Source organism: Galendromus occidentalis, unplaced genomic scaffold (assembly GCF_000255335.2).
Source record: "Galendromus occidentalis unplaced genomic scaffold, Mocc_1.1 scf7180000077471, whole genome shotgun sequence".
NCBI classification, from domain to species: Eukaryota; Metazoa; Arthropoda; class Arachnida; order Mesostigmata; family Phytoseiidae; genus Galendromus; species Galendromus occidentalis.
Window position 1 is genome coordinate 81,004 of NW_003805459.1, and position 25,960 is coordinate 106,963.

The 25,960-nt window shown below is 51.0% G+C and overlaps 8 protein-coding genes across 8 annotated transcripts; 3 read left to right on the forward strand and 5 right to left on the reverse strand.

Annotated features, from left to right (window-relative positions):
• Positions 1-1,243: 1,243 nt before the first annotated feature.
• LOC100906851 (L-fucose kinase) lies at positions 1,244-7,055 on the reverse strand. Its single transcript, XM_018640065.1, has 4 exons — positions 6,955-7,055; positions 2,931-3,136; positions 2,329-2,754; positions 1,244-2,213 (listed from the first exon to the last, which is right to left on the reverse strand). The coding sequence occupies exons 2-4, from the start codon at positions 3,130-3,132 to the stop codon at positions 1,495-1,497; spliced, it is 1,347 nt and encodes a 448-aa protein (XP_018495581.1). The 5' UTR covers positions 3,133-3,136; positions 6,955-7,055; the 3' UTR covers positions 1,244-1,494.
• LOC100901551 (alanine--glyoxylate aminotransferase 2, mitochondrial) lies at positions 3,502-12,728 on the reverse strand. The gene is made up of 2 exons (XM_003744619.2): positions 12,692-12,728; positions 3,502-4,895 (listed from the first exon to the last, which is right to left on the reverse strand). Exon 2 carries the CDS (start codon positions 4,747-4,749, stop codon positions 3,502-3,504), a length of 1,248 nt encoding a protein of 415 aa, XP_003744667.2. The 5' UTR covers positions 4,750-4,895; positions 12,692-12,728.
• Positions 5,406-6,437, reverse strand: LOC100901693 (EARP and GARP complex-interacting protein 1). The gene has a single exon (XM_003744620.1). It carries the CDS (start codon positions 6,435-6,437, stop codon positions 5,406-5,408), a length of 1,032 nt encoding a protein of 343 aa, XP_003744668.1.
• eEF1gamma (elongation factor 1-gamma) lies at positions 7,339-9,174 on the forward strand. The gene is made up of 2 exons (XM_003744576.2): positions 7,339-7,566; positions 7,986-9,174. Exons 1-2 carry the CDS (start codon positions 7,398-7,400, stop codon positions 9,110-9,112), a joined length of 1,296 nt encoding a protein of 431 aa, XP_003744624.1. The 5' UTR covers positions 7,339-7,397; the 3' UTR covers positions 9,113-9,174.
• Positions 9,428-13,184, reverse strand: Exo70 (exocyst complex component 7). The gene is made up of 15 exons (XM_029111808.1): positions 13,153-13,184; positions 12,840-13,014; positions 12,616-12,750; positions 12,379-12,498; positions 12,108-12,279; positions 11,732-12,014; positions 11,494-11,569; positions 11,146-11,254; positions 10,867-11,057; positions 10,597-10,752; positions 10,315-10,491; positions 10,081-10,208; positions 9,884-9,970; positions 9,597-9,769; positions 9,428-9,512 (listed from the first exon to the last, which is right to left on the reverse strand). Exons 1-14 carry the CDS (start codon positions 13,182-13,184, stop codon positions 9,652-9,654), a joined length of 1,959 nt encoding a protein of 652 aa, XP_028967641.1. The 3' UTR covers positions 9,428-9,512; positions 9,597-9,651.
• A 1,056-nt stretch (positions 13,185-14,240) lies between these two features.
• Positions 14,241-15,988, reverse strand: LOC100901983 (uncharacterized). Its single transcript, XM_003744622.2, has 6 exons — positions 15,917-15,988; positions 15,692-15,817; positions 15,323-15,589; positions 14,942-15,164; positions 14,549-14,781; positions 14,241-14,368 (listed from the first exon to the last, which is right to left on the reverse strand). The coding sequence occupies exons 1-6, from the start codon at positions 15,975-15,977 to the stop codon at positions 14,241-14,243; spliced, it is 1,038 nt and encodes a 345-aa protein (XP_003744670.1). The 5' UTR covers positions 15,978-15,988.
• Positions 15,989-17,181: 1,193 nt separating this feature from the next.
• Positions 17,182-18,755, forward strand: LOC100902134 (box C/D snoRNA protein 1). The gene is made up of 5 exons (XM_003744623.2): positions 17,182-17,416; positions 17,513-17,662; positions 17,828-17,978; positions 18,096-18,329; positions 18,521-18,755. Exons 1-5 carry the CDS (start codon positions 17,289-17,291, stop codon positions 18,740-18,742), a joined length of 885 nt encoding a protein of 294 aa, XP_003744671.1. The 5' UTR covers positions 17,182-17,288; the 3' UTR covers positions 18,743-18,755.
• Positions 18,756-24,258: 5,503 nt separating this feature from the next.
• LOC108864425 (uncharacterized) lies at positions 24,259-25,486 on the forward strand. The gene is made up of 3 exons (XM_018640029.1): positions 24,259-24,435; positions 24,528-24,642; positions 24,762-25,486. The coding sequence occupies exons 1-3, from the start codon at positions 24,259-24,261 to the stop codon at positions 25,484-25,486; spliced, it is 1,017 nt and encodes a 338-aa protein (XP_018495545.1).
• The last annotated feature ends 474 nt before the right edge of the window (positions 25,487-25,960 follow it).

Sequence of the window (25,960 nt, forward strand, 5' to 3'; positions counted from 1 at the left end):
CGAATCGCGAGGAATTGAACGACTGTCGTTGAATCTTCCAATCCGAAATCTTGATTACCGCCAGAGGCCGCGTGGGCGGCAGATTTTCGAATCTGAATGCATGACATGATTTCATCCAATGTCCGTGACGGTTCGGCGACGGCGAGAAACCCCTCTATATGGCTGCTTTCGATATTCATTTGAGACCGGAAATTCCGAGCCTCCCGACATGCCTCCTTCCGGGGATGTCGCTTCTGGAAGACGATTTTCGGGGCTTGACTTCCCCAAACGGGACCCAAGACATCCTTTGACTTCCATGAAATCTAACCTGAGAAAGCCCGAAAATGCGAAGGTAGGGGCCATAGTTGATCCCTTCCTTGGATCATCTCTCATGACACCAACTTACTGACCCTACAGATGAGGGAGTCTTGTCCCGTGATCGTCGAAGTACCATAGAACCGTGATGGTCTTTTGGGCCGGACCACGGAGGCCGCCAGCCTGGCAGCGAGCATGAGATCTTTCTGAAAGTGCCCAGACGACAGGACATGCCCGACATGTATTGCTTATACAATAGAGTAATATAGGACGGCGGCGCGGTAGAACCACGCGGAGTGAACCGGCGAACTCCACTCACGAGTGACTCTTGCGTTCGGCGGGGCCTCCGTCCTCCGCGCGTCGAACTCGAGCCCCATACCCTGCTCGGAGGATGAATCGAAGACACTCTACGTAGCTATTCTATTCGTCAGACGAAAGAACGCCTCCTCTATAGGATGAATAAGGACTCTGATTTCAGAGATCGCACGCTGTCTTGCGACCATGTCTCTGGAACGGCCTTCCCATATATCTCCTTTTTTCCGCAGAAGACACCCCCATCTCGTTCCTAAGACAAGGTCCTGTGGTCTAGCATCGTTCTTTCTTCACTGTCGGTCTGCCGGAAGTCGTTTCGATCGTGCTGGGACTCACTCACCAATCGAACAGTATCATCGACCAATAGCGGAATACTCTTCTCTTCCTTTAAGTTTTGGACCGATAGATCAGCTACTTGAGTACTTCTGAAGGTCGTCCGTCCATTCACCTCTATATTCGAGCGGCTTCCAAGCAGCAGGCTAGCCTAGCCAGCGATGAAACGTTTGCGACCACGTGACTGCTTGAGCTCCGTGTATATATTCAGCAGTATCTGTGCGGGCATGCCTCAGAGATCTGTCTGACGGGAAGGCAGACAGGCTGCCCGGCCGCCCGAACGGATGAAAGTCTCTGAATCGAGTTCGGAATGCTTTCTTTTATTTGAGTGTCGAGAGCCCCTACTCCGCCATTTCTGCTGCTGTAGGGATCCATGTCACTTAAAGTATGTACAAAACTTTGGGAGAATACGATTATGAAACATGAGTTCGGTGAAAAATGATTGAAGCTCGTTTCCCTGAAGCATGATTAATATAGGGAGTACCCGAAGCATTTTTCCCTGAATCTGCATCATGCGGGAAAACTGAGGAAAGAATCTCCAGATAGTCGCTCAGATCAGATGTGAATGATGGTATTCCCTCTGTACAATTGGAGTCCATGCGTATCTAAACTGATCCGATGTACAGTGACTTTTTCGAAGTCCGAGTTACGCTTCAGTTCAGTTCGAATTTCATCGTGCATGTCGGGCATAGCAGTGATGGCACACAGGAACCCGCCGCCACCGGCTCCCAGGAGGGAGTAACCGACGCAAAATGGTTCCACGACTCTGATCAACTGTGTCACTTCCGTGGGCTCGCTATTCTCAGCGAGCTTCTTCTTCAACTCCCAGTACTCAGTGAAGAGAGCGGCGATCCTGCTCAAATCTCTGGTCTTGATAGCACCCTGCATCTGCATGCTCCCAGTATGCAATTTCCGGAAGCAGTCCATCATGGCAGGACAATGCTCGAACCATCGATTGACGACGACATCCAGTATGTTCTTCGCCAACCGAATTTTCCCTGTGTAGAGGAGTACCATGTGTTGCTCCAGGAGCTCAACGAACCCGTCCTCCACAGGAAGGGGTTCGAATTTGACCTGCAGCAGAGGTCCTGGCTTCGAGAATCCTCGATTGATGCCCCCCAGAACCCCGCCGACTTGATCCTGCCATCCTCCTCCCGTTGTCAGCAGCTGTTCCACGGCAAGAACAACTAACAGAAGTGATTTCCGGTCGAAGAGATTACCCGTTGCGCCCCAAATTACGGCGCACAACGCGCTTGCCAAGATGCTGCTCGTACCTGCAGAATGAGGAAAAAGCTCGCTCGAGAATTTCTCTCATAGTTCCATTAAAATTCGCCAGAATAGCTGAACTCGGATAACGAGGCCCTCTATTGATGGGACAGACAAACTCACCTAGTCCGCTCCCGTGAGGGAGATGAGTCACAGAGACGATATCTAAGCCGGCTTTGTAATCTTCGAGCAGCTGGTCTTTCAAGGGCTTGCTCTTGTCAAAGATATTACAGGCAACCACACAAGCTTTCAACAAGGCTCCTTCAGTCGAAGGATCGCAGAAGTCCAGAAGGTCCTCCATGGTTTCCACTTCTATAAGTCGCTCAGGTCCGTTTTTCTCGATCATCAAGAGCTTCAACATCGAGTGATTCTTATTGAAACGAGCTTTCGCCGAGATCGGTTTCACTCCATCTACCAGGATTCCCATGTTCACCACGGAGCCCCCCATTTCGTAGCAGATCGGTGGAGTATCCGTCCACCCACCGTACAAATCTATACGAGCGGGACATTTTGCTTCGACCCATGTTCCGTCGGCTTTAGCTACAAAGTCTTTAATGAAGGAAAGAGAATTAATATTCGGGAATGAAGCGATCACACGGGAGCCGGTAGAGAGAAGATGCACATTCATCATGCTCTACCGAAGCTCGAATGATTATCATCTGGATTCGAACTGGGAATTCCACCAGAGGTTAGGTCATGGGGTCTCGAGAAAAAATATAGCTCACCATTGTCTTTTATGATATTCAAATGATTCAAGACATCGAGAACTTCCTTCCGCACGAGTTCTTTGTGGTTCGGGCTCTTCGTTTCGCTCTCGACCACTTCGGGTTTCTGAGGTTCGACTGATAAGGGAGCTTCCTCAGCTGGTGGTGACGGCTCTGGTGCGACTCCGTTCGTCGTCGTCGCGGTGGGTTCTTCTCCACTCATTGTCCTGCTGGAAAATTCGGAGCCGTAAATGAAGAGTCTGTACGATATCAGCAGCGATGAATCAGGTATCATGATTCATGATGATTAGATTGTTTATTGAAGAAAAATTCACACAGGCTCCGATGGATGATTTTGAGTTTCGGAAGAAAACGAGCGAGTGGCGTATGTATAAGCGAGTTTAATTTGATGTCCGAAGTACACACTCATCGACGTCTCAGAGAATTCATTATGGCGATTCCGTCGGAGCGAAAGATTCATGAAACGGGAAATCTACGATGAGGAAACCGTTCAGAACAGAGAACATCATCATGATCACAAGTCCATGGCGCCAGACGCGTTGGGGATCGATATAAGTTTTTGTAGGACTGTTCATAGTTTTTGGAGACTCTCTCTCAATACGTCCACAGTGAAGTCCGCGTCTTCTCGGGTGATGCACATCGGGGGCTGGATGCGGAGAACGTTTCCGAAGTTACCGCCTCGGCCTATCAGTAGTCCGCTCTGTCGTGTGAGATCCATAATCCTGGCCATTTTCGCGGCTGCGAGCGGCTGTTTTGTTTTTTTCGATTCAACAAGTTCAACACCTATCATCAAACCCTTGCCACGCACATCACCAACGATTTCAAATTTTCCTCTCAGACCCTCGAGTTCGCGTATGAGATGCTCCCCGAGAACAGCACAATTCTCCTGGAGTTTGTCTTCTTCAATGACGTCGAGGACCGCAGATCCGATGGCGCAAGCGATAGGATTCCCCCCGAAAGTGTTGAAGTGATTAGCCTGAGCTAGCGTGGCAGCGATTTCAGGAGTTGTGACCACGGCTGCCAGGGGGAAGCCGTTCCCGATACCTTTGGCCATCGTCACAATATCCGGAGTCACGCCGTGGGTTTCGAAACCCCAGAAGTGGCTGCCAGGTCTCCCGAAGCCGGTCTGGACCTCGTCCGCGACGCAAAGTCCGCCTCTTGATCTCACCATCTCGTAGACTTGCGGTAGAAAGCCTTTGGGAAACTGAACAATCCCACCCACACCCTGAATACTCTCGGCGAAGAAGCCCGCCATTTTCTTCGAAGAAATGGAGTGATCTAGAAGATCTTTGAACTGCCCGGCGTATCCATCGGCGGCTTTGCATGAGGACTGGCAGTCGCAGGAACGATCTGTCTGAACTACGCTATCCCTGCAGTTTCTTCCACCCCAAATCCCCCGATAGGGATCAGCGTTCATGGTGTGATGCACTCCAGAATTGCCTGCTTGGGGTCTTTTGTAGCTGGACACAGAGCACAAACTCGCGCAGTACGGCGTCATACCGTGATAGGCGTTCCGTAACGAGACCAGGTCCCAGGCTCCCGTATGCGCCCTCATCAACATCATGGCGAGATCGTTCGCTTCGGATCCACTGTTGACGAAATAACACACTTTGAGATTGCCAGGGAGTTTCGCCGTGAGTTTTTCCGCGAACTCGTGGATGGGTCTTGTCAGATAGATATTTGAGGTGTGCCAGAGCGACTTCAGCTGTTTCTCAGCCGCCTCGTTGACTCTGGGGTGGCAATGACCGACGGAAACGGTTACGATTCCGGCGAACATATCGAGATATCGTCGGCCCTTCTCGTCCCACAACCACTGCATATGACCCTGGGTGACATAGAGGGGTTCGCTGTAGAGCAGGTTCGCCGTGAGGGACGGATTGATGTTCTTCTTTCGCGAGGCGAGTATGTCTGCGGCTTTCGGTCCGCTGTACGGCTCTGGCGTGAAAGCGCATGGCGGTAGTGTAGCGAGGCGGCGTATGGGCACCCGGTTCAGCATGGCGACCTACGGATGGAACGTCATCAAGTTCGCGCTTAGTTTCTCTCAGAATATCTGTATCTTCTGAATGGAGCCTTCAAAACGAGCTCCGGGACCGAACCGTTTCCGACGAGCGATGTCCTACGTGTTGCTATGTCGAGCGAAGACACCGAATGCCTGTTCGGTTCGCGGGGCCTCCTTCGACACTCTGCGGCCGACCGACAGACCGGCTGACAGTCCGTGAGTCTGTAGCTAATCAAAAAGCGCCGGAGAAAGGGGAGATACTCTTGTTTCATCGAGGGAGTCGAACGTAGACTGCTCTCGAGACGACAGCGCTCGCAGCTGTCTCGGAAGCTTTCGTTGACGCGCTCCGTTCCGCGATAGATTCTACGGTGACGGCGATATTGCGGGTCGTACCTATCGAATCACGAAGCCTCGACTCTCGGGACACCAGCTCGACTTCCAGATAGGTCTTTATTGCACTTCTCATATCAGGAATTTCAACACAGTATGCGAAACTTTTCCTCTTTCGGTACCCGATTCACAACGAGCCTCCCGTCGTAGCTTATCGACGCGAAAATCCAGGGATCGTTCGGTGCCCATTCGGTGCAGTAAATAGAATCCTCGTTATCATCGAATGTTTCCAAGAGCACGTCTTCTTGCTCTTGACTGGCCTCGTCCGAGCTCACGCTGGCCACTCTCAACAGATGAACTTTCGAGTCGGAACTACCGGTCAACACCAACTGATCGTAGTAGGGATTGTATCTGACACTCCACACCCAATGTGAGTGATGGCGCATGCTCACGACGGGCTTCTCGAGATTCCTCAAGTCCCAAAATTTCACCGAGCAATCGTCGCCCGACGTAGCCAACACGTTCGGTCTGTTTGGATTGAAATCTAAGCTCCGTATTTGATTCGTATGAGCGTTAGGAACACACCAGCACTCCTGGAGGTTTCGCGTGTCCAGTCCTCTCAAAGTGGAATCGCTGTTGAGCGCCAGCAGGTCCCCGGGAGGGCTGAAGCCGAACGCAAATGTCTTCAACGTATTTTTCGCCTCGATTTTCGAACTCTGCGAAACTTTTCCGGTATCGAGATCGTGGAAAACTACCTGACAATCAACCAGAGCGGCGAACGATTTCCCCGTCGATGGTTCGAACTGAATTTGGCGAACTTCGGTGCCAATCTCGGCAGGAGGTGAAACTTCGTATTGGAGGTCGAGGGCGTCGTCTCGCATTTTAAATATCGCTCCTCGTTTACAACAGCCATCTCCGGAAAGTCGGTTGAAACACGTCGCGATCAGCGGGCTTTCGGGATGTGTTGCCAAGTGCCAGATCTCTCCATGTGGATGAGGATAACTCTTCTTGTCGAGCGAGTTCGAAATTTCGTCATCGAACGTGAGCCGGTGGATGTGGTTCTCCGATCGAAGGGATTGCGTTCCCACGAGGAAAGTGTTCTGGTCACTACCGTTCTTGTATGGCACTAGAGTCCGAGCGTGGAGCTCTATTCCCTGGATGAGAGCGGCTTGCGTCATCCTCGGTCGTTGGACACAGACCCGTGACTCCGATGTTTTCGGCCGATACAATCCTGTCACGTGAACATTGCCACCGTCCGAGCCCAATTGGCGCCTGATGGGAACGAGAACTCTGCTCTGAATTTGATAAAAGCGGCAACCGCGGAGGGGCTACCCTGGTCAATGTTGGTAAACAGCTGGTCCGTTGTGTTCTTTGACAGCCGGCGCTCGAGATGAGCCGGCCCTTAGACCGCCCATCGACGGATTCGATCGAAACCGCCCTCTAATCGAACGAGAAATCTCGTACAGTATCCGGGAGAGAAGACCATCGTCTAATGATCTGGTTTGGTGGGTATACCGGGCCGGGGGGGAAAGATCCCCTTTATCAGCTCGCTGGATAAACTACACTATCGTCGAGTTGTTTTTGCGCGTTCAGTTCTGATCTTGCCCCCAATGGATCGAGCTCCGGCTTCGGTCGAATCCGGAACTCAGCCGACTCACTGCATGCGAAAATCTACTCTAGAGCTCGGGTACTCACGGTTGAGCAATTCAGTCGCGACCGATGACACAATCGAACGTTCCCTGAGTGCGTCAGCGGGACACCACCTGATGGTTTTACGCGTTGTCTACGCCGACAATGAAGGCCAACGGTGGTTAGATCCTGGAGCTTTCGAAGAATGCGTTCATCCCTTGGGGAAAGAGCTCCTATTGTGTTTATCGAGTAGGATCGGATTGCGTCCCGACCTCCCGGGAACGACTTCCGTCCAGAACGAGAACCGAAGGTCAGAGATCGATTCGAGCTGGAAAGAATCCGATTTCCCGTCGATCTGACCGATTGAATTGATTAAGAATTTTTTCAAGAACCTGGGGGAGGGTGCCCTCTCTTGTTTTTGAATCGGGGATCCGTCTGCTGCTCGGGACGACGACGGGCCGGCGAGCCGAGCAATCTAAGGTCTCTTTTCCTCTCCGGTTGTAGCGAAGATGGCGGCACAGGGAACGCTCTACACGTGCAAGGATAACTTCCGTTCAAGGAATATCCTCATCGCCGCTGAGTACGGCAAAGCCAAGCTCACGGTTCATCAAGAGCCCCCGAACTTCATCTTCGGTGAAACCAATCGTTCGGATGCTTTCTTGGCGAAGTTTCCGCTTGGTATGTATCGCATTGTCAGCCACGTTGGAACCAGTTCCAATTAGATGATCATCGCGATGATGACCCGCGACAATTCTCGATTTCGGATCGCTCCGCTCGCTCTTGGAGTTTTGAAGCCAGTTTTCGGATATTGGTGTGCGATACCGATCCTCGGTCATCATTCGACACGGATGGCGTGCTTGACGTTCATAATACGGATCCATATTGAACGGGAGCTCTCGCCGGCGCGCTCTATGAAACTGCCATTCTCAAGGATCAGAATTCTCCTCACTATGCTCAAAATCCTCAACGGGAGCTCTAACACGTCCTCACGCATCGTCATGCCCCCCCCCTTCCCTTAGGAAAAAGTTCAGATATTTCCAACCTGGTGCTCTATGAGTATTCCGCCAGATTCCTAATCCGCAATATCTCAATTTCAGGGAAAGTGCCCGCTTTCGAAAGCAAGGACGGTGTGAAACTCACTGAGGCCGCTGCCATCGCGTACTACGTTGCCGGCAATGAGCTCAAGGGCAAGGATAATGCCCAGAATGCCCAGATCCTCCAGTGGATCGCTTTTGCCGACAACGAAATCCTCCCGCCAGCCAGCGCTTGGACTTTCCCATGTCTCGGAATCATGGGTTTCAACAAGCAAACTCAAGAGAAGGCTCAGGCCGAGGTGAAGACTATTCTCTCCTACCTGAACAAGGTATTCCTATCGAAGACTTACCTCGTGGGAGAGCGCATATCCCTGGCGGATATCGCCGTCTTCAGCGCCCTGCTCAATCTGTACACTCTCGTCTTGGATCCCGCGTTCCGCAAGCCGTACGGCAATGTCAACCGATGGTTCGAGACCGTGCTGAATCAACCGAATGTCAGGAAGGTCGTAGGCCAAGCGAAACTCTGCGAGGTTGCAGCGCAGTTCGATGCCGCAACTTTCGCTGAAATCCAAGGCAAGGGCGACTCCGCCAAGAAGACCGACAAGAAAGCTGCCAAGAAGGACGAGAAGAAGGAGTCCAAGAAGGAAGACAAGAAACAAGCTCCCGAACCCCTCGATGCCGGAGACGAAATTCTCATGGCAGAGCCTCCGAAAAAAGATCCTTTCGAAGCCTTCCCCAAGGGCACTTTCGTCATGGACGACTTCAAGCGTTCGTACTCCAACGAAGATACCGCCGTGTCTATTCCGTACTTCTGGCAGAAGTTCGATCCGGAGAACTACTCCATCTGGTACTGCGAGTACAAATACCCCGAAGATCTGACCATGGTGTTCATGTCTTGCAACCTCATATCGGGCATGATGCAGCGTCTGGATAAAATGCGCAAGAACGCCTTCGCTTCCATGTGTCTATTCGGAGAGGACAATTGCTCCACAATTTCCGGTATCTGGGTTTGGAGAGGTCATGAATTGGCTTTCACCCTGTCGGAAGACTGGCAAATCGACTACGAGTCCTATCAATGGAAGAAGCTCGATCCCAAGGACGAGAGCACCAAGACTTTGGTGAACGAATACCTCGCATGGGAAGGACAGTTCGGAGGCAAGAAATTCAATCAAGGCAAGATCTTCAAGTAAACTCCCCGTACGGCATTCAGAGATGCTCTAGGAACTTGCTTAATAAAGACCTTTGAACACCATGAATTCGATTCAGCAATTATTCCAGCGCCGCCTTCGGCATCCTATCGATTTGTCAATTATTATTCATTGGCGCGACGAAGCCCCGAATGTGACGCCTATGGTGGAAGGGAGATCGCTGGGAGTGCAAAATCGTTGATCGCGTCAGGGGCGATCGGAGCCAGGGCTCATGCTTCCGGAATCTGCCTGGTGTCTACAGCGCCCTCGCGACGAATTCTTTTCCTTGCCTCACCTCACGCCCTCTGTTTTGCCTGGTGATTTCTGTGCATATGAACAAGGAGATTACGGAGCACTTGAGCGACTCTTCGCTCCTCGGTCCTCCACTTCGCCAAAAACTCTGCTGGTAGATTAAACTCTTCTTTATTTTACACGCGAATGAAGGAGTTAGACCGCACCTGGATGGTATCAGTCTGCTTCTCCTCACCTCGGAACCATAACTCCATCTTCAGCGCAGACAGCGCTTCGTCGATCGTCCAAATTCAAGCAGATGTGTCGAAGAATTCTTTGATCATATCCGAGACTTCGATGGGCGAAAAGCGCACATATTTGTCTCGTTTCCTCGTGAAGGGCACATCGGCATACGTGTTGTAGAACAATCTGTTGGAATCAGCGAAAATCATTATCGAGGCTATAGCCGCTGATTTCTCAGAATCACACTTCGGGATATCCCCGGTACGGATCTTGAATACATTCTACCGAAGCTTCACGAACCTGTATTTTGGAACAATGAATTCCTCGTTGTCGCGCTTGATAGTCTGACGCAATTCAGCATCGGGCACGGCGTATTGTTTCTGTGTTCTGTAAAAGGAAGTATAAGGAATCGAAGAGACGGTTTGAGCCTAGAAGTTGAAGCGCATCATTCTTCGACCATAAGGAGTTTAATCATCGGCATCGTTAAGGAGGGGTACCGTAGGATATCGTCGATGGCTTTGTTGAATCCGGCGAATTTCTCCTTGATAGCCTGTCGATCCTTCTCTTTGATCTTGAGGGAGTCCGCCGAGCCCCTCGGCGAAGCAACGGTCAAGCTGCGATCGACCTGATGATAAGGGTGAATAATGTGAGGCTCGAGATAGGTACGAATCATGTGACGCTCGAGATCTGGGGATGATCTTCCGGGGGCAAACATATCCGAATGAACTCACATCTACTATGTAATGCAGAACCGTGCTCCAGCTCTGCGAATATTTCCTCTTCTCTTCCCGCAAGTTTTCCAGGTAGTGTTCACCCATGGACGGATAAAATTCTTGAACAACTTCCAGGAGACCACTCCGTTGCAACGATTGATAAATGTAATGTAGGTTGTTCAGCCGGAAAATCGCCTGTCGAGCGGTCAGAGTGCTTCTTAGACAGCAACAGGAATCTATCGATATCTAGATCAGCTTCGACGGGCAACACGTCTGATATTTTGCTCGGTCCCCGCATACCTGGAGGTATTCGTCAGTGTAGCTGACAGCCTTGTTGTTGATATTCAAGCTGAGTGCGCTCAATACGAGGTGCACATACTGCGACAGTGTGCAACGGTTCCGATCTTCGGCTTTAGACAGTTTTCGCAGATCCGGCACCACAAGAACGTTACCAACCTGCGCAATTGAGCAACCAGGTGAGTTAGGTCACCGTATACCTTCCATGAGAGGAATATCGAGGAGGGTGACGGAGGATTATTAATTCTCGGAGCCTTGCAGAACCAGACTCACCATGTCAACGAAAGCCAAGAGCCGTTCAAGCATCATCATCACATTCGATGTCAGCTCATGGACGGTGCCGTCTTTAGGCATTTTCACCACAGGATCATTCCGCACGGAGCCGACAAACTCGTTTAGTGACTTGTTCAAGGTGGTCTGCATGCGAACCAAAGCTTTGCACAACTGATCTTTCTGGGTACAACCTGAAATAAATCAGCTCCTATGGTTAGGTTGGTCTTTCCCTCGGGCATGATCATGATCAGAATGCTCAGAGAGAAGCGAGGAACTTACCTTCCATCAGCTGTTCGTACTCCGGTCTCAGTTGGGTGAGGTGTTGCAGTGCCGGGAATAAACTCAAGACTATCTGGAACTCATGCCGCGCGGCGCTCTCCTTCACGATCTGAGCAGAAGGACCCTTTTAGTTTCGCGCCACAACCGAGAGGATGCTCGACAAGTTCTGCATAGAAGCCGCGATCTCATACGCCATTCGGCGCCTTCGGCCCAGAGTCATGTGATACATACCGGTTGCTTTTATAAGGAGAGGTACTCTATTCAATATATCGTGATAATGGGAGAGCGTCGAACGGCTCTCGAGGGCAAAAGATTATACGACGGATTTAAGAAGAAGTTGCAACGAACCTTGTCCAAATTCTCGCCTTCGGTCATAACAATGGACACAGCAGCTTGGACCACATGCTCGAACACTGCTCGATCGACGGATGTCGCGTTTTGAGCCTCTGTCGGACTCATGAGGCTCGGTTTCCTGGAACCGCATTCTATCTTTGAAAGCATGTGGAATACCATATCGTGAACAGAGGGCGACTCCTTCGGCTTGGGCTCGACACCGATCACATCGATTCGATAAGAGAGCTTGACTTGCCTCTCCGGGATGATTGCTTTAAGAAGTTGCGCCTCGTTCTGCATGAGCTTGAGTAATGCGCTGACGGATGTGAGGAAGCTCTCTACTTCCACCTCCTCTCGGACTTCTCTCCCTAACGTGAGATATTTCCCAGTGGATGCGTCGGCAGAGTTCTTTTTCAAGCCCGCGTTCCGCAAAATGGCGTTCCTGATCTTCCGGCCTACGCTCCTTCCAGCGACGCTCGGGTCTTTCAATGATGACACTCCGGAGCGACGAGAGGGAAGTGGGCTCGAAGACACGCCTGCCGAACCCAGGTCCAGAGTAAGTTATCAATCACGCCAAGTTCTGAGTCATGCTGACTGAGAAGTCCGAACCTGAAGATCGAGATACTCACCCAAAGTCATCATATGACTGCTGCTACCGCTCGTTGATTTCTCGTGATCCTTTAGATTCGAGATGCTCTGAACCAGAATTCGGCTGCGAACTGCTCCGTATTTCTCCATGACTCGACTCTCTTGGCCGCATTGTGCGAGATACACGGCCATTTCTCGAAGTTCATCTTGTACCTGGAGGAGAATATTGATCGTAATCGGTATGCGTACGTCACCGTCGAATCGGTGGTTAATATCTGGATCTACCCAGGGGAAGAAGAATGGGGGACGTACCTCTTTCGGAATTTGATCCAAACTCCGGGTTGAGTCAAGACTTCGGAGCTCCTCGTCAATTTCGATCAGATCGTGTATTGTGGGAGCTGGGAGTGGCCGCGAATGGGAATTGAGTTGATCCTAAAACAGGCAGACGTCTTGAAGTCCTCATGACACCGGATCAGGAGTGAATATGATAGACCTTAGGAACTGTTCGGTCATCGTGCTCCCCGAACGGTACTCGCTCCATACGCATACCTCGAAATGTTGGAGCAGGAGATTTTGACCTTGGTTTATGATTTGTTTCAGAGCTGGAACTTCAGCGTTCAAGGGCGAACTTTTTTCGAAGAACTGTAGAGCTTGGCGTAACTCTTCGATTGTTTCGATGTATTCCTGGAATCGGACGATGATGAGATACCTCTCAGTCGACTCTGACGGACTTACGAAGACACTGCGTGCATTGGCATGTTCCTTCATCTCACCTTCACTTCTTGCGTCGGACCCCGGCTGACGGAGCTCCGCAGACGCTCTGCGACATTGTACATCGGTATGACGCAGTCCAATTTTTTTAGAACGAGGTTGATATTTTCTTGACGTTTTTGAAGAGATCCTGTCTGCTTGTATACAGGAGTGATCGTCTTCTCTAGGCGTTCCAAGCTGAGAGATGAAATGTGAATCGGTATCATGATTCTTCTCTGCTCCGAATTTCGCCGTTCACGATTATCTTTTCGAGTGAGGTGGTGATTCCACCGCATAGAGGATTGGTCCGTAAGATCTTATGATAGATGGACTCACCGATCGTCGAATGAATTCAGGATCCCACACATACTATTGGTCAAATCATTCGACTTGTCGAGCAAATTCCGTAACTCCGTCATGTTACGCTGCTCGAACTGAAGTTTAACGTCGACGGAATGCATTTTGCACGGTCGTCCTGCGGGAAGCTCTTGGTTCTTTTGGAATCAGTTTCTGGCAGGACTCATCTGACTCATTCCACGGACTCGGAGCTTATGCGGTGAGCATGGAGGTCGATAGGGATCCGATCCATGGAGAGCTCCGCACAAGTGACTAGATTGACAAGGGTTGAAATGATGACGATCGAATGTTGGCTGTCCTTGCTCGATGGTGCTGGATTGTGTGTGATCTTCGCTCGCCAGACTAGCTCGTCCTACTGATCCAAAGCTCACTCGACGAAAACTCAATGCTTCCGAGTGCCGAAGGATCGGTGTACGGTGAGAGTTTAGATCGTGACTCCCCGTCTCCCGGAAAAAAATCGGCACCAGCTGACTGCCACACAAAAACACAAGACAGCCGTGTGTCGTGTGTCTGGTGTCCAGTTGTTGGCGAGACACACACCGGACACGGACGACAGAGGGAGAGAGGTCGAAGGGCGGGACTGGCAAACTCAGCGCGGTCTTTGAAACTCCGAAAATTGTCGTGTTCTAGGTAAATGGACTACAGACCCGGTAGAGCCCTCGCGAGGATCGAATCCGAGATCCCCTGGGATCGGACAGCCGAAGATTGCCGATGGTCTATCCGCGGAGCATGGGGCCCACAGAGGAATGAGCTACGCGGACCCGCGTTGGAGACTTATCTGCATGATGATTGCCGAGGAATTTCAAGCGTTTCTCGGGATCTGAACTCCAACATTGCGCCCGGAAGCTACCGGGAAGGATGGAAGGGACATGAAACGCCGCCCGGAGTGTGATTCCCGATTCGAATAAGATTTAAGGAATCATCGAAGTGAATCCCCAGGAGTTCATGAGCAAAACTTTATTTATTGTGGGGTTGAAAATGCATCGAGACCCCAGGGTACGCCCAATCGAGTCGTGACCAGGCTCGGTGAGCTCGGAAGAACTGCTACGGGGACGATGCTGCGATGTTCATTTGAGGAGTCTGCCGCAATTACTTTTGTATTGGAGCTGGAAGCCAGAATACGGTGCCCTACCGTAGTCATCGCGTCCTTCTTCTCTCTCGGGTGAGTTGAATCCGATCGATGAAATCGCATTCCCTAGAAACGACGAGGGAAAGAGACTCGGCTTAGAGATAGGGGTTCAAGCTCCCGCTTCTCCATCCCCGAGGAGGTCGAGGAGTCGGAGATCTCTGATTCATGGATACCCGACGTAGGATCGAGGAATGCTCTAGAGAAATCATTCATAAAGACGTGGGAAGGAGGAGAAACAGAACTCACTGGTGCGAAAACTGCGCAGGAATTTGTTCCCGCAGAACTTGATCCCGTCGATGGTGAGGTACGCTTTCCGTTTTCTGTTCTCGTCGTAGCTCGTCAAGTCGTCGCAGGTTCTGTCAGACAAATCACCGAGATTATCGGCGAACCTGCCGGATGCCTCGGGTTTCTCTCCGAGACCGAACGGTCCGACCTGAGTCAATTGCACGATGCAAGCTTCACGGAAGCACATCTGATATCTAGAATGTTATGACTATTAGTAGCGGAATGAATTCGCGGATCCTGACGGTATACATTGATTTAGCATTCTGGTTCGACGAAGCCTGCCTCGACGCTAAATGTGGCGGACACATCGAACAAGGCCTGAGAATCAGGCCGTACCTCCAACTCCCCGCTCACCTCAAATCCAGTGGATAGGAAGAATCGTTGAAGAGGTTCCCGTAGTTGAAGCTGGATATAATCCCGGAGTCCTCTTCGAAGTATTGCAGACAATTGGCTGGCGCGAGTCGCTCGGAATAGCAGGGAATCTGCGTCACCCGAATCTTCCACTGTCTGCTCGTGGAGTTTTGACCGAGGTTGACATTCAAACGGATGCTCCGCGCATTTCTGACATCGATGTACACTGCGATGAAGGAGCAAGCCATCACGAGTAAGAAGATGCGAACGAAATTCGGGGAAAACCGCATACTTCAATCTTTAGGAGAATCATTTCGTGGTCCATGCAAGCAGGACTCGCCGATTGCCATCATCCCGGAAGTTTTCCGGGGAATAGGGGCTTACTGTGTTGTTTGTTGTTGCGGCCACAGATGGTTGGAACCGATCGATCGGCTCCGGATACGCTGAAGGAATCATGGATACAAGCACCCGTGGCAAAGTTAGGTCCAACAGTATCAAACTCGATGAAATCCAATCTCATTTGACAAACTCCCGAGATGTGCCATTTCTTCTGAACCTCAACGCTGCATGAGGATCCGCCGCGCACGGACTCATACGGACTCACGAAGTACGTATTATTCGCCACGATTCTCCCTCCGCAAGTTTTCTCCACTGGAATGCGAGACTCCCCTCAGTAGCTAACTTAGGCGCCGTCCGAAGTTCTGAATAGGGGAATTCAAGGCTGATTCGGAGTTCAATCACAGAATAACTCACGCCGACAGCAGGTCCCCAGAGCGCAACTTCCCAGAGACCGACCCCTCTGGAAACCACATTCGATTCCTGTCATGCAGACTCCGGCTCCGTCTCCGCAAGGTTCCATGTAGAGTCGCGGGAACAGTGCTGGAACACGGAACAGGTACAACTGGAATTCCTTGGTTCGTCCTTTTGAACAGAGTGAGAGTCATCGGTGCAATCAGGAAACTCCGAAGGCTTACTCACGAGGCAAAGCTGTGGCGGCTCCGAAAAGAATCGTTGCTCTCAGGATCACCGAAAGCTCCATGATGCCGATGATTCAGTGAATTCTGAACGTGATCGGTAGTCTTTTATAGCTCGCAACAACCTCTCGGAAGGTGCGAAATTTGACAGTAGTCTGGTTACCCTGACACGATGAGCCTGATGTGGAGCTCCGGATCAGAGCTACGAGGGTATCCATTCGGATGACGGGAACAACCGCGAGTGAGCTGTGGAATCATTTATCGATCACGCTTTTGACACACGATAAGGGGCAGATCCTCCTTCGCTTGAGTGGAGAGCAGAGTTCTGCTATCACCTTTTCGGGAAAGGGAGGGGTAAGATCCTCCCGATTAGGCGAGTCTCCGAAAATTTTAGCCTATTCCACCGAATCCATCCGAGACTCTGCGAACTTAACTGGGAGTTATGACTGCTTCCGTTGACCTTCGCTGAATGTCGACATTGGAACTATTTGAACGCTCCGGAACGTTAGCTATTCCAATGAGACACAGGGTCGCCGAATGTGCGCCGTATGGTTCATGGCGTCCACCGAAGCAAGTTAAGATGCTGTCGAGATCGATGGATTCCAGTTCTCTTGTGGAGGACTCCAATTCATTTTTGAATCTTCTCCTCATTCTCTTCGATTGTGAGGGGCAATAGATCGTCTGACCATTTGTAGCGGATTGGGAAGAAATCCTATTTGAATCGTGTATGGCTCTATTTCTATTGACTGAGTGGAATCAAATCTCCTGTCGAGGGGTCTTCGATGGCGTGAGGTCGACTGTGCTCTCTCCATTTCCGACTGAAGCATCGTCGCCGTGGGATGTGTGGCTCGATTGACGTATCGGCCTCCGCCCACATCTCACTCTTTCTGTGAAGCATTGCATGATGAAACTTTCGAGGAGGCTGAACGAAGGTGATTCGGCGTTAGAGGGGACCGGGCAATTATGCTCGTAGGATCCGCGAAAATCATCGTCACCATGTGCTTGAGGTTTCCGTCGCGTCACCGAACTCCATTTTTTCTGAGTTCCATCGCCCCTCTATTCCTCATGAGTTCTCCATAGCATCAGGAAGGTGTAGATCTCGGGTATCCAGGATACAGAATTCATCCAGCGCTCATCCGAGCTTCGAACTCGGACCCCGAATGTCCTTGAGTGGGAGATCTTCTCAATTTTGAATTGAGCGCCCATCACGGTGCCCCCTCTCCACTCCTTGAAAATATTGCTCCAGCATCTCAAGCCGCACCATGTGGCTTCTCCGCTCGCGAGGATCGCACTCCTGAGGCAGTAATCGAGGTAGAACTTCCCCTGACATTGTTCCTTCAGGGCCAGGGTCTAGGCCGTTGCCCTGAGCTATTGCAATGCAGCTCCCAGAGCTACCAACAAGTGCCCAGATGAAGTCGATTGACTCAACTCTCGAAATCGAATCTACAAAGAGCGCGGCGACGATGGTGGCTCCCCAGTGTTCGATATGTCAGAAAAGCGCGAAGTGAGTGGCTTGGAACATGCGTGTCATACCGTTATATTGTAACGGAAGCTCGTGATTACTTTGCATTTGTACTACGTAAGATTGATCATTTATCAGATATCGATGCCCCCGCTGTGCCTTGCGTACCTGCTCTGTGGATTGTGTCAGATCCCACAAGGAAGCGTCTGGTTGCTCAGGACTCCGCGACCGCACCGCCTACGTTCCACTCAGCAAGTTCACTGAGATGGATCTCCAATCCGATTACAGGTGAGGAGTGAATATCAAAATTTGAAGATTCTTGAAAGCATATGATTTTCATTCCCTACAGCCTATGTGGATCGCGGGAGTGAAATCGAGATTTCTCTTCGAGACTTTTTCGAGTCCTCAGATTTGAATTCTGAGGTAAAAAAATTGAGAGAATCGTCTCCACAGACTTCTGGAGGAAACAGCAAATGTGATAGACGGCAGTATCAGAGACAAGATCGTCAAACCCCATCGAGGACCGGTTCTTCCCCAGAACTTAATCAACTTGCAAAAACTCGCTTGGAAGAGCAGTCGCATTGGACTCCAGTTTCTACCGGAGGTCAGAAATGCATACGATATTTTTGATCATTATTCGAGTCGTGCCCGATGATTTTTGTGATTGACTGTGTGCACTCACCTCTGCTGGAGCTCATTCCCCTGACCCTACGTGTTACAGATGTTCTCCAAACGGAAAATGAATCGAACCTCGATCAAGAGAGGAATCCTCCACTGGACGGTTGCGGTGGAGATCCCTCAGAGCGATGTCTCACTACTCAAACATAACGTTGCATCGACGGCTTTGCTGAAAGACTTCCTCCACGACGTGATACGGGGCCTGACAGATTCCGAAAAACAGAGAGCGTGCGCCCTCGTAAACTGCTCCTTCAATGATCTCTCGGTTTTCCTCAAGGTCTGCACTAATTCTCGAATATACCTACGTCGAGGAGGTGCCTCACGCTCGACTCTGATGGGAATGTTCGAGTATACAGTCCGAACAGAGAAACTCAGAGCCGAGACAAGTGACGGGGCCCCAGGGAGGTTGGTGAAGTGAATCTATAGCATCGAATTTCCACGAGCTCTAAGACGAGAAATTGTTCACAGGCCGAGAGGCGACCAGCAAACGACGAGCGATATCATCAATTGGACTCTGACCTGAGTCTAGAAGAAAATTTCAAGGAGAAACACATTACAGAGTTCCCGACACTGTGGTTGGCAACACAGGATCATCGTGGAATCTTCAACCTACTCGAATCCGTCAAAACGAAATACACCGTGGAAGCGAAGCTCCCGTCGTTTTTCCAAGAAGTTGACGATTCGGATTGACTGTGATCGGCGATCCGGAGTCTGACTGTTATTCTGTACATTTTGTTTCGATACAAGGAAGAACTTTTGACACAGGAGCTATCGTATTCACTTCCCGCGAATAGGCAGAGCAGCCTCGGTAACCTGTCTAGTTCCGTGGCTTGTTCGCAAGATACGCACGAATATCGATCTATCGCGCGGAGTCTTTTCAGGGAGGGGGGAGGCTCCGAGGTGAGAGCTGACAATGAGGGTCTCTGTGCACAGGGAGGGGGGTTTAGTTCGACAAGTCGCTTGCGACAAGTCTCCCGGGTCAAATGGCTTCCCAACTTTTGCGGTTTAGGACGCTGCCCACTCCTTAAGAGACTCCTCATACTCTCGGTTCATTCATAACGCCGAGGGATCAGCGGTGTGCGGCTGCTGCCCGTAGAGCCCATGAGCTGGATAGCTCGGGGACATTTTGGGTCCTGCGTCTTCTCCTCAGATCTCCGCTTGGTGTTTGTGAATATCCGGATCCCACCAGCCCTTTTCGGAAGTGTGATCTCTTCGGGACGGCGGGGTTCACGAGATATCGACTTTGCGAGCGAAATCCAAATAGAATTAGAAAGATTGAAGTAATGAAGCGCATCACTCTCGAAGCGTGAGGGGACTCGGAAGCTGGATCGAAGGCGAAGTCAGAGGCGTTCTCACTTCCCAGACAGAAGACTCGAACGAGCAGCCAGGGCAATTACCGATACGCGAGCGTCCTGGGAGCCGGAGTCAGCTCTCAGGAGTTTCCCTCGAGCCCCCTCCCATGAATATCAATAGATGAGCATGACCCTGATCCTTCCGATCGCAGAAAAATGCCTCAACAGGCTTGTCCGCTCAGAGATCGCACAAGAACTTCCCTTCGGGCGATGCACTCATGTTTTCCATCAATACCTCCAGCGACAGACGTGATGCACTTCGTCAATGCATCGCTTCCATGTATCCTGTGAATCAAACAATGTTTGCGACTTTTCGTCTCCAGCGGTCCAGTCGGGAGCGGCCCTAATTCGAAAGGGAAATCATCCTAGGTGAAGAGTTTCGTGGGCAGAGCGCTGACACATGCGTATCAGTAGTCTCAGCCCGATCTACGATCCCTGCCACGAACCTCCGGAGTTCGATGATCCTACGGCGCTCTATTATCCGGTGGAAGACTGTCGGGATCGTAAATGGATACGATCGGTCACCGGAAGGGATCCTCGGCCCGAGGAAGACCTCTCAGTCTGGAGTCGGTATGAGCAACGGACCCCACTCCGTAGTGAGTTCGTCGCATCTACGTCCTCCTGGCTGGGCCATTCCGAGATGAACGTGCGTTCACGTGCAGCAATCGCTGTCGTCGAGATTGGAGTGATCCCCTTTATGAAACGAGCACTCGCTCATACCTGACATTGGCTCACGTGCTTCGAATTATCGCAATGAACGGCGAGGACTGGTCTGGCGATAACGTGACGCATGTGTTGCCTATGGTGGTGTCAAATAAGTTGAAGACACCAACAGACTTACCAAGTATTCACGTGCAAAATACGAACGTTCGTTTAGCGCGCATACAAGCAGAGTGAAGTAGTAGTCAGGATAGTCGGACTGGGATCGTCGATGTGGGAAAATCTGATAGAGGTCCGAGCTCCCGAGGAAGCCGACTACAAGCTAGAGGGAAGCAGGGGAAATGTTGAAAAGGACATCACCGCTATATCGGTGACAGCGAACGAGTGGAATGACTTCAGCAAGTGAAGCGAGCAGCCCGAGTTTCTAACTATAGACACTGCTCGAACAGAGCTCGACGTCGTAGGCAGGAGAATCTTTGTCCCGCACCAGGAACGAGAATCGAACGAAATAGACCCTGGAACGAAAAACGCCACCGCACGGGATCGATTGGAACGCTCGGGACGAGGACTCGGAGCTATTCTCGACTCTGAATGGCTCCTGCCGTGTCAGTTTGGTTTTCCAAACGCGAGGGTTTATGAGGATCTGTGCTCTGAACTGGCGCATTCCGAACGAATGGGAGCTCTAAGTCTTCCTACGGGCGAGCATAGAGATTTCGAATTGTCAAGTTACGTCGGAACATGGCCCCCAGTATCGCTAGGCGTCCAAGGTGAGGTCTCTTCATCGCGATCTCTCTTGCGGAGTCTTCAATTTGATGTTCGAGGCTCGCTTGAGCTCATCGGACGGCACCTCAAATCGCTACGCCGTCGTATGCTGTGCCCGAAACTGGTTGGGGGTAGGTCGACCTCCCACAATCGACCGAAGATTTCCTGGAATAGACTCTGATTGAGTCTACCTCCATCTCGTCTCATCGGATAACTTCCGGGCCAGGTCCGGTTTCCACACCACCTCCCGGCGGACGGCCGCGTTTGCGTGGGCTGACGCTGTGAATGGGACTGCAGCTCGGATATTTTTAGCCGGGGATCTGCATGAGCACAAAAGACCGCTTGACATTTACCTCCCGGCTGTCTCCTACAAATCCGCGTCGGTCCATCTGGGAACGATCAGATGGGATGCGGTCGTCATGACCGATATATAGGGAAAACAGGAACCGAGACATGATTGAGAGAATGCGCGGTTAGAGCAACAGACGCAATCAGACAGAGAAACTGCGCAGAATTGCTGCCTTCTGTGGGGCTCGAATTACGTCTCTTCCCAGGCTTGTCGTCGATTTACATAAGACTTCAGATCCTTTGTGTTTGCGTTGTCAGATCCAGGCGCTCAGAGAGTCTCTATTTCTCTCAAGCTATATCCCCATCTCGGAAACGTGAAATGGTGGTCTGGGGACTCAGAAAGAATCGAGCAACACCTCGAAGGGCATCGGAAGCGAGAGCGACGCCTCCATGCAACGTCCGCCCCCCGACACGCAAGCGACGCTGAGTCCGGCCATGGCGACATGAGAGATCGCTCGTGCGACATCGATACCGTGCATCGCTTCGCTCGTAACAGCTAACAGATCGAAACTGAGGAAATCGATTGTTATAGGCGCCTCGGGTACGGACGCTGTCATAATTCTCATAAATCAATCGAGATATTGACAGTAATTATTCAGTGACCTAACAACAATGTTTACCACGCAGATGTCGGTCTCGCGGGATGGAAATTCCAGCTCATCCGGAGAGTTACGGAGAGACGAGGTCTCAGGAATGTTTTTCCGATCGGTCCGATGACTCTGATCCGATACTCGAGCTGAAATACCAAAACGAGCTTCCCTCGCGAATCCACCAATCCATAAGGATAGTATGCGGTCGGGTGAGGGGAGGAGACGCGCGGGAAACGCCAGACCCGCTGAATACTCGAGCATCTTATCGGTAAGCGAGTTCGATCATTTCGCGGTGGCGGGTCGCGGCGAGGCATGCTGGAGCCCCCGGTAGGGGAGCGAGGGGCTTATCCATGCCGCAAAGCATCGAGAGGGAGAGGAGCAATGGTCGCAGATGATATCTTCACTCGACTTTCTTACACAAATCTCCGGCAGACATCTGCAAGTGACCGCTGTGGCTTATCTCATGGGCAGGGCTTACCACCAAGAAGCAACACAGCCACTAGCGCCTTTACAAATACCACGCGCAATTAGCATCGGTATAGGAGATCCTACGATAAATAACTCGTATGGCCGCTCGATCCACCCTAAAAGCACGCGACTTTCCTCATCGGCTTGAAACAACCCTATCCCCATCGCGACATTTCTCCGCGTAGAAAGTTGGCGAGGTTGAGATTCTCCCATCGTATCGAAGACTGCTGAGCTTTGAGAGGGCACACATCTCATTATTCTCCTATTCCGATGGATCCCGGTGGATTCGCAAAAAAAACAAAAGGGCTGCGGTATGCGATTCAAAACAATCCTGGTGGAGCGCGGTCGCTTCTTTTGCGATGCGATTTTTGTGTGAGGTCTACGCGACGTCGACTGTGATTGCACGATCCGAAAAATAACGTCTCAGTCGTCCTAATGCAGACATCAGCTTCTGACAAGATGAAGCGTGATTTTTTCGTTCGCGTCCACCGCTAATGTATCTTTTCCTCTTCGACGTTGGATTCTCCCGGCGAAGCTCTTTTGACGAGGTGTGGTCAGAAAAGTCAAAATAATGCTTTAGGAAATGTCCGCAGATCCCATTGGGCGCTAGTCGAATGCTGGTCGCTTCCAGCCCTGCACCACAACGGGTGGGTTCCTAGTCAATCGAGCGCAGCCTTGATAAGAGCACGAGTCCAACTTGAGCGTGGGAGCGATATTGAACGCGCCGTCGACTTGAGCGTCAGGACGACTGTGAGCGCGTCGTCAATCTGAGCGCTACGCCAACTCAAGCGCGCTGTTACTTTGAGGGCCGAGGCGAATCACAGCGATTCATGTACTTGAACGCGGAGCTGAAATCAGCGCGGAGGCGAACGTGAGCGCAGCCAAGAAGAAAGCGTAGCGTTTCGTTGGGCGCCAGCGACATCCGGCCGCCTTAAGACTAATCAGGCCTGAGTCCGACCACGGGGGGGATGTTGTCACTGCCCCCATGTCGAAGGCATCCATCCCGAATGATGTCGGGAGTTCTTTCTATTTTCAGTTGCTCCGGACAAGTCAAAATCAGCGGCGATTCTAGGGCAAGGGTCGCGGGCGGTCCGTGCGGGCGGCTTCCCCCTGGCACGGTTCTACAAGGAAGAGCTCAATGAACACCTTCAAGAAGCGATGAGATTCAAAATCTCAATGAGAGCCCCTTTAGGAAAGTTTCCTGAGATCCCATGAGGGATCCAGTGAGGCGTCGTGGACCGGACGGCTAGTCCTGAGGCTTGCGTCACCGAATAGGTTAGCTTCTGACTTGATGGACGCTCAGGTTCGAATCCAGATCACAGCGAAGGAAAGTCTTCAGGGCTAAGACTAGGAGGAATTCACGGAGGAGATTCGTGAGGGCTCCCAAGTCCGGGAGCAAAGACCCAAGATTGCGAATCCTCCCCGGGCGGGGTTTCGGCACAGTCTGCGGCCGCACCCATGAATTCTCTGCACATGACTCCTAATTCCAAAACGTCCGAGTTTGAGATACGTCTCACATGGATGTTCGCGCCTACACTTTGATTGGCTATTGGCAAGCTATTGAATACACTCTTGACTGTCGATTCCGGGAGCGATTCTATTCGTCGTGAACAACGAAGCGCCATCGGTGGTCGTTGGGGAAGAACCCGTTTGTGAGTCCACACAAGTGATGCCGCTGAATTTCGTCGGCTCAACCTTCGGTAAGCCGCTCCTCCATGAAAGGGGGTTTGTCTATAGAAAAGATCGCACAATTAAGACAAAGACCCACTGGCGATGCACAAGCAAGACTTGCTCAGCTCGCCTGACCACCGAGAATGACTCGTACACGGTGGGTTCTCGGGATCGAAGTGTATATGTCTTCATAAGGATCGCATTCGTCCTGCTTAGTTTCAAGACAAAAATTATCGATCTAGATCCTTAGAGTCTTCCCGATCATAATCATGGTCCCGACCCGGCAAATATCGAGGTTCGTCGAAACATGAATCGTCTGAAGGAACTTGCGGTGAGAGAGTCTTGGGCCCCACCAATGTCTGTGGTCTCGAATGGTTTGAAGCACGTCAATTCGAGAGCGGTCGCGGGTCAGATGCCATGCACTGATCTCCTGCGACAACAAGTACGCCGATCCCGATCCCGCGCTGGTGTGCTGGCTGCGCCGACGAATCCCACCAGCAGAGAGGATTTCAAACTGCCAGAGAGACTCAAGGTCTTAACCGACATCTCTGTTAGGCTGTCTCTTTAGTAAGTAATTATTGAGACCGCGCTGAGGCGACTCAAACCCAATTTCTTTTCCGGAAGGTCACCGGCAAGGAGGAAAGTTTCGTGTTTTACGATTCGGGAGAGGGTGATCCCGACCGGATCCTCGTCTTCGCAACCCCCGGCAATTTGAACCTTCTTCGGAATATGATGAGTGGTTTGTAGACGGCACATTCGATGTCTGTCCTGAGATATTCCACCAGCTGTACACTATACACGTCAACCTGCCCGATGGGAAGACAGTACCGGTTCTCTTCTGTCTATTACCTTCCAAAGCTTCAGCGACGTACCGTAGACTCCTAGAAAGCATTGTCGGAGCATTGAACGGTTCCTCCCCGCGACTGATCCATATCGACTTCGAAGTGGCCATGATAAAAGAGTTAGAAAGAGCTTTCCCTACCACTCGAATATTGGGATGCCTTTTCCATTTTTATCAATGCCAATGGCGGAAAATTCAGAGCAACCCTGACCTTCGAAGACAATACGGAGAAGACCCGGACTTTGCTCTGCAAGTTCGCATGTTCTCGGCGTTGTCTTTCGTCCCTACGAGGGACTTGCTGCCCGTGTTCGATTCACTCCTGCGATCGGACTTCGTTAAAGACAACAACTACATGTTGACTCCTTTCATCAATTATTTCGAAAGCACATGGGTTGGAAGGGAGCGCAGTAAACCTCGTATGAAGCACGAGTGGTGGAACGTGCATAGCTCAGTCCTGGAAGGTATAGCGCGAACTAACAACGCAGTAGAAGCATGGAACTCGGCGTTCTCTAAAAGAGTAGGATCTTCGAATCCGAACTTATTCAGGTTCGTTGAAATTTTGATAACTGAACAAGCTAAAACGGACTTCATGGTTAACAATTGCCTCGCTCAGGGATCAAACACCTTGCCGAAAAAGCGATATCGAGACCGAAAGAAGAGGCTTGAAAATCTAGTGTCATCTTATGATCAACGGGGAACGCTAGATTTCCTCGAAGCGATTGCGCATAACATTTCATTTTGAATCTATTGTTACTATGTCGCAGAAACTATGAAGATTCATGATGTTGCACAGTCTATTAAGAACTCTGTAATTTCGAAACTCATAAGCGCCTACTCGTTGACAGACATTCGATAAGATGTGTTCCAGAAAAAACGATATTGTCCATCATTCATGATTCATAATCCTTGATCCTTCCGATGAAATAAATGATCAATCGAAAGCACTGATTCATGTATCCCTCACCACATAGAAGGGTAGCTTAGACCTTTGAGAGGAATCGCCACTGGGCAGGCTTTTAGCGCGCAAATTCTATACATGCGCTGGCATGATGGGTGTACCAAGATTTGGGTGAATACTGTACAGGTTAGAATCGGAACTGAGTTCCAAGAAGGCTAAGATATCACTGACGATCTGAGGCACGCTGCGCTCACTTTGGACCGCGCTCCCATTCTCCCGAGCGCACAGATTGACACCGCGCTCCAGTAGCGGAGCGCT

Excerpts from the sequence above, each read along its gene's own strand:
- Exo70 (XM_029111808.1), bottom strand. The coding sequence starts at position 13,184 with ATGTGTGGGATCCTGAATTCATTCGACGATCG. Across the intron at positions 12,280-12,378 it reads TGGATCAAATTCCGAAAGAG|GTACAAGATGAACTTCGAGA; the intron begins GTACGTCCCCCA and ends ATTCTCCTCCAG. Across the intron at positions 9,971-10,080 it reads GCCATCGACGATATCCTACG|AACACAGAAACAATACGCCG; the intron begins GTACCCCTCCTT and ends TTCCTTTTACAG.
- LOC100906851 (XM_018640065.1), bottom strand. The coding sequence starts at position 3,132 with ATGAGTGGAGAAGAACCCACCGCGACGACGACGAACGGAGTCGCACCA. Across the intron at positions 2,755-2,930 it reads GAATATCATAAAAGACAATG|ACTTTGTAGCTAAAGCCGAC; the intron begins GTGAGCTATATT and ends CCTTCATTAAAG. Across the intron at positions 2,214-2,328 it reads CCCTCACGGGAGCGGACTAG|GTACGAGCAGCATCTTGGCA; the intron begins GTGAGTTTGTCT and ends CTCATTCTGCAG.
- LOC108864425 (XM_018640029.1), top strand. The coding sequence starts at position 24,259 with ATGTCTGTGGTCTCGAATGGTTTGAAGCACGTCAATTCGAGAGCGGTC. Across the intron at positions 24,436-24,527 it reads AACTGCCAGAGAGACTCAAG|GTCACCGGCAAGGAGGAAAG; the intron begins GTCTTAACCGAC and ends CTTTTCCGGAAG. Across the intron at positions 24,643-24,761 it reads TCTTCGGAATATGATGAGTG|CTTCAGCGACGTACCGTAGA; the intron begins GTTTGTAGACGG and ends TACCTTCCAAAG.
- eEF1gamma (XM_003744576.2), top strand. The coding sequence starts at position 7,398 with ATGGCGGCACAGGGAACGCTCTACACGTGCAAGGATAACTTCCGTTCA. Across the intron at positions 7,567-7,985 it reads CTTGGCGAAGTTTCCGCTTG|GGAAAGTGCCCGCTTTCGAA; the intron begins GTATGTATCGCA and ends TCTCAATTTCAG.
- LOC100901551 (XM_003744619.2), bottom strand. The coding sequence starts at position 4,749 with ATGCAGTGGTTGTGGGACGAGAAGGGCCGACGATATCTCGATATGTTC.
- LOC100902134 (XM_003744623.2), top strand. The coding sequence starts at position 17,289 with ATGCAGCTCCCAGAGCTACCAACAAGTGCCCAGATGAAGTCGATTGAC. Across the intron at positions 17,663-17,827 it reads GATCTCCAATCCGATTACAG|ACTTCTGGAGGAAACAGCAA; the intron begins GTGAGGAGTGAA and ends TCGTCTCCACAG. Across the intron at positions 17,979-18,095 it reads GACTCCAGTTTCTACCGGAG|ATGTTCTCCAAACGGAAAAT; the intron begins GTCAGAAATGCA and ends TACGTGTTACAG.
- LOC100901983 (XM_003744622.2), bottom strand. The coding sequence starts at position 15,977 with ATGGAGCTTTCGGTGATCCTGAGAGCAACGATTCTTTTCGGAGCCGCC. Across the intron at positions 15,818-15,916 it reads AGCCGCCACAGCTTTGCCTC|CACTGTTCCCGCGACTCTAC; the intron begins GTGAGTAAGCCT and ends TCCGTGTTCCAG. Across the intron at positions 15,590-15,691 it reads TCTGGGGACCTGCTGTCGGC|TGGAGAAAACTTGCGGAGGG; the intron begins GTGAGTTATTCT and ends CTCGCATTCCAG.
- LOC100901693 (XM_003744620.1), bottom strand. The coding sequence starts at position 6,437 with ATGACGCAAGCCGCTCTCATCCAGGGAATAGAGCTCCACGCTCGGACT.